Source organism: Olea europaea, chromosome 15 (assembly GCF_002742605.1).
Source record: "Olea europaea var. sylvestris chromosome 15, O_europaea_v1, whole genome shotgun sequence".
NCBI lineage: Eukaryota > Viridiplantae > Streptophyta > Magnoliopsida > Lamiales > Oleaceae > Olea > Olea europaea.
Window position 1 is genome coordinate 7,992,463 of NC_036251.1, and position 5,815 is coordinate 7,998,277.

A 5,815-nucleotide genomic window follows, 5' to 3' on the forward strand; every position below is an offset into this window, starting at 1 on the left:
TAATTTAAAATTGAAGGAAAAAAACGTAACATTCAACTTTAAATAGCGTACAATTCTAATGTCTACATCGACAATTTTCATCATGTAAGGACAAAATCGTAGAACATCACTTTAAAAGATTAGGAACCAAAAATCACACAATTTTTAGATTGGCGAGCTTACCTCTAATTTTTTTTCCTTAGTACTTAACAAATATTCTTCATATTTATGGTGCAAAATGTCATTTTTCATGTTTGTAGGGCGTAGTTTATGGAACCTGTGAAACTTTGGGGGTCGACCGATAAACTTCCCCATTCTCCCTCTTTGTATTTCGTTATCTCCTTATCATCTTTAGAAACGAACACCCTTTACTTTTCTCCAGATACAGTAGAGAGAATCGAAGAAATGTCTTGTAATTCAGTGACATTATCCTTCCTACAGACGTCTTGGGTCAATACTAAACAGCAGCAGCTTGGCCATGGCTGCCGCCTCAGATCAGTTGCAGCAATGACCCATCGGCCTCGGCTTCTTGTTATTGAAGCCAAAACCAAAACCAGAAGAGAGGACAGGACTGCCCGTCATATTCGTATTCGTAAGAAGGTACGTAATCTGCTTTCCTTTCTCTCGTTTTTGAATTTGAATTTGAATTTTGAATAATTGCATTGCTCAATATGTGAAATTAAAGGGTTATTGCAATTGAGATATCATGGAATGTAGTTGTGGAGCCTGGAAGAGAGGTTTTTGCAATTTGTGTAGTGAAATTCGGAATGGAAGTTTGTATAATAATTCTCATTATCACCGATTTTTCTGAAATGTAATTTTATGATAATTTGGTTCATGAAACATGAATTGAGTGGTGAACAAGTGTTTCCTTTTTAACAAAAGGTTTAATTCCAGAGAGGAGGAGCTATCCTTATTTTATGTTATTTTCTTTTAATAGGAGACGAAAATGAATATATTGTGCACCCCATTTTACGATGAATGATTAATTGTACGTATTTCTCATGGGACACCTTCCACATAATGCATCTTTATCCAGAAAATAAAAAGAGAATGATAGAACTATCTATACATCACGCGTTCTTTTGGTACTTAATCCGAATTAAAGTTTCGATTGATGCTGCTTTCTTGATTTGACTCTTTATTGTGTGATGGCCTCTTGTTCACTAGATTGATGTAATTCTATATATTTTACAGTCTGTGATAGAACTTGGATTTCATTCCTTTCTTCAGACTAGTTTCGTTCTGTCCTGTGTTTCAGTGATGCCTCAACATCATCGATTTCTCGACTTCTCAGGTTGAAGGAACACCAGAAAGACCACGATTGTGTGTTTTCCGCTCCAACAAGCATATTTATGTTCAGGTGATCGATGATTCAAAGATGCATACCCTTGCTTCGGCCTCAACCATGCAGAAACCCATCTCAGAAGAATCTGACTACAGCTCCGGTCCAACAATTGTAAGTTATGAAAATTTCTGAAACTACATATGTAGAAAGGCTTACAGATGCTTTCTTTTATTTTGCTATGTTATTTATGGTGATGAAAAAAAATCTCTTCAGAGTTCTATTTGCTGTGCAAAAGAATTATCTTAATACTTCCTGTTACAATACTTTACTGTCTCTTCAATTTGCCTGCCATACTGCAAAATTTTGAATAAATCTGGAGTCAATTATATGATCTAATCAAGACTAATAAATCAAGCTGGAAATATCTGCAGCTTTTTTGCATCGAACCATAATTCAAGTAACATCAAGAGTTAAGCTCAAAGTTAATTATATTTTTTGAAGAAGTTTAGGACATCTCCCTTCCCAATTTCACATTGGTCTGACATTTACAGTTCCTATACGCTCATCATCTATTACAATATCCTCAAAAACCTTAAGAGCACCTTACATCCTTCAACCGAACAATTTTAAATCATTTGGATTTTTTATTTAGATTCTGGGGTTTACACATGGACAAGTTTGTGTGCAGGACTTATTCGAAAATTGTTTCACGAAGAAGTAGCATTTATATTTGCATCAGCCACAAATGCACACGAATATAACACAAAGGCACAATTCAAAAGCACTAGGCAGTAGGCACAAGCGAAAGGATAGAAGGCAGTATTACACAAGCTCCCAATCTCTATTTCCCTCTCTAACAAAGGAATCACAGGGAAGGCTTCAGGAAAACAACTGCTATAAATTGAAACAAGTTGCAGTTGACACCTGGAACTGCCAGGCTATGCTGGTGTTAGCTTACCTGGTAATATGAAACTGCCCATTATTCAACTCCTTGGCTAAATACCTGCCATTTAGCCTGAATTGCCTCCTGAGTTAGTTTTCACACAACTGCCACATAGTCAGTTTTGGTCATCGGGTTCAACCACCCCTTGACTTTTTGTAGTGAAAATGCAATCCCTAGCAAGTATAGATGGTAAAACACAGTTAAATATCAATGCAATAATATGGAAATTGTAATAACGCAAATGAATTGCAAGAATCAAACTCCCCTTCACAATATAAGCTTTGATGATGAATCAATCAATTAGGGCTCAGAACAACCAACCCAAGGTAACAGGGTATCTCCACAACCAAGTAGACCCACCAACAAACATCAAGAGATCACCACAGAAGAGGCACGCAAAACTAGGTAGAATCGATAGCAGCAAGTATGTCAAAAGCATTGATAGATTACAGGAGGTTCAACCACAAGGTCAGGTAGCCAATGACCCACGATGGCAAGGAGCAAAGGAGAAGCCTTAAAGAGTGGCACAAGAATTACAAAGAGGCGCTCGGTCAGAGTGCAGATTTGAGAGAAACGAATGTTGTGTGGGGAGAGTGGAGAGAAAACCCAATATAAAGGTTCACTTAGGTCACGAACCGAGTGGGCCAATTAAATAAATGGGTCAAGCCCTATTCGCCCCTGATTACCTCTTATGGGATCCTAGGTGTTTCTCAGTTCCATGGGCGACAAGTTATTACCTTGTGTTATCTTTATTCAATAATTGGCACTAGGCAACCCTGAGGGGTAGATCAATGGTCAGACATTGAGTTTGCTTCCTAATGGTTATCAGTTCGAGTCCCTTTAGGGCCACTGAGATGAGTACCCGGTTGTAAATTTCAGGGCCTCGTGGGAATAGTCGACCCATGGTCATCGAAAAAATAATTGGCACTAGGCCTATTGAATTAAATTCGACTCGATTTTTCATCATTGCCCTGGATTTATTTGGTAGCAAATGCCCACCAAACCTCCGCATTGATAATAGCTTTTGTAGTTGCAATATACTTAGATTTCGTAGTAGATAAACTAATTATATGTTGGAGTTGAGACTTCCAACTCACACAAGAGTCACACAAAGTAAGCACATATGAGGAAGTAAATTTCCTATTATCTCTATCACCACCACAGTCAATATATGTGAAACCTTTAAGTTTCACACCCCCTTCAGCATATTTATAAATTAACCGAACATCAAAAGTACTCTTCAAGTACCTAAGCAGCCACTTCTACGCTTCCCTTGGGACCGGGATTAGACATGTACCTACTTAATACTCTCATATTGAAAGTCAAGTCGGGTCTAGAACAAACCAGAAGGTACATAATAGAACCAATAACATTAGACTAAGACACTTTACTCATAAAATCCTTTTCATCTTCTTTAGCAAGCTTTTAATCTTTAGACAGTATAAAATGGTTTCCAAGAGGCACATAAGCAAGTTTGTAGTGAAGCATGCCAAATTTCTTCAAAATTTTAAGCACGTAAGGAGTTTGATGCCCATACGAGCAAAAATTAGACATATCCCAATTAATCTCCATACCAAGGATCCTCCTAGCATGCCCTAGGTCTTTCATGTCAAATTATTTCCCTTAACTCCATTTTAATCTTGTTTACCACTTTCACGTTAAGTCCAATTAATAACATGTCGTTCACATATTTTGGTTTTGAAGCCAGCTGGCCACACATCATGCTTTCAATGAAAGTCATTCCTGTGTATTAGCTTGGAGAGTGTAGTGTCCCAAGGATCGCCACAAGTCTAAGCACACTGGCCATTTCCCATGCCGTGCTGTCCACAACTTGCTTTAATGGACATTTAGCTTTCAACATGTATTGTGCACCAGAATGCTGCCTGTAGCTCATTATCTTCATGCTAGGCAATCTGCCCATGGCATGCACCATTTAAATGCCAGCCTCAATACTCACCTACATTGCCCTGCTTCTGTTGGTCTTTAATGCACCCATCAGCAGACCCCCATCAAAGGTATTGTCATTGGTGCCTATAACACAGCCATTGCTGGTCTCAAGGGGCTAACATGTACCCTCCTAGTGAGTGGCTCCTAAATAAGATGGATAGGAAAAAGTTGGAGGAATTACTGGACAGGGCTTTAGGAAAGAAAGATCAAACTTGAGGCTTTTCAGCCAATAACCAGAACGTTTACCAACTTCCTAGAACTTATTTAAGATGGTCTTTTCAAGTCATAATCTTGGAGTTGACAGATATAAAACCATTCCATGACCATCTCTGTGCACTTCCCCAAAAGGGATTGTGAAGAACTGATTCCACTAGAAAGATGAATTTTCTAGTTCAAGGTGTAATAAAATTTATAGATCTTTATATGAAGCATAATGGTATACTGAAGTTACAGGCTGCCAGCCATCTCTCTTAATCCTTATGTCTGAAGCTCAAATTTCATAATTTGTCAATTGTCACATATGATTTAGAAGAGCATTTAAGGATGAACCTCAGCTTCCAATCGGCTCTACTTAAATAGGAATGCATATGGATACTTGTTTATCTGATTTTTGGCTGAATAAAGTGTTCCAACAATGATTCTCTAGGGTTTCTGTCCGTCAGATCAAATGAAGGAAATTGGTTATTGTAACGTGCATCTGCTTTCCTTTTTGTCCCTTGGTGTAAAATAGGAACTGCTTTGATTACTAAATTTTTGTTCTCAGGATGTAGCAAAGAAGGTGGGTGAAGCTATCGCGAAGTCCTGTCTTGAAAAAGGAATTACCAAGGTGGCTTTCGACAGAGGGGGTTACCCCTATCATGGACGGATTGAAGCCCTTGCTGATGCTGCTAGGGAGCATGGCCTGCAGTTTTGAAACTGGGGCGATTAGTTTTAAGTAATGCCAATCTGTAATACCTGTTCTTTTCAGTATTTTGTTTTGTTAAACTTTGGAAGCGAAGAAGGAACAAAATGCAGTTCAGAAACTGGATGATTAACTTTCTCTTCATGTTAACATATAATTCCAAGTGCAGATTTCTAATTGGAGAGGCCTATTTTAAGGTAATCCCAGGGTTCTATGCTTTTCTACTAACCTTTTCTATTCCTTTTAGTTGAGCTCCTAGGATTAAAAAAAACTAACAAAGTGAATGAATATGTCAATGAATGAGCTATTTGTTTTTCTCGAACTCACTTCTTTTTAATTGAAAATTAAAAGAATGTTTCTAATAACAAAAATCACATGAATTACTTAATTCTGAGTTGGGTTCTACAAAACATCATGGTGTGCAAACTTCGCATTATCTCAACTATTCATAACAAGACCAACATATCAGACATGCCCTTCTATGCTTGCTTATCATGGCTCGAAATGTGTTGGCTCATCAGTCCTATGTGGCTGTTGATGCTTAGACGTGTGTTCATTGATCGTCTACATGAAAATTTGATGGCTTGATTAAAATAAAGATCAAATTAGATGATCGTATTGATATTCCATAACAAGTTCAGTGACCATCATCACGATTCAAAATTTCAAATATATATTCACGAGAATTTTCAAGAAAAAGTACAAATATATACGTATTACAAAATACAAATTGACTATAACAATCTTACATGTTTAA

At 37.5% G+C, this 5,815-nt stretch overlaps 1 protein-coding gene across 1 annotated transcript; it reads left to right on the top strand.

The window, feature by feature from the left end:
• The first annotated feature begins 218 nt into the window (after positions 1–218).
• Positions 219–5,259, top strand: LOC111410026 (50S ribosomal protein L18, chloroplastic-like). The gene is made up of 3 exons (XM_023040182.1): positions 219–579; positions 1,277–1,438; positions 4,921–5,259. Exons 1-3 carry the CDS (start codon positions 250–252, stop codon positions 5,068–5,070), a joined length of 642 nt encoding a protein of 213 aa, XP_022895950.1. The 5' UTR covers positions 219–249; the 3' UTR covers positions 5,071–5,259.
• Positions 5,260–5,815: the final 556 nt, after the last annotated feature.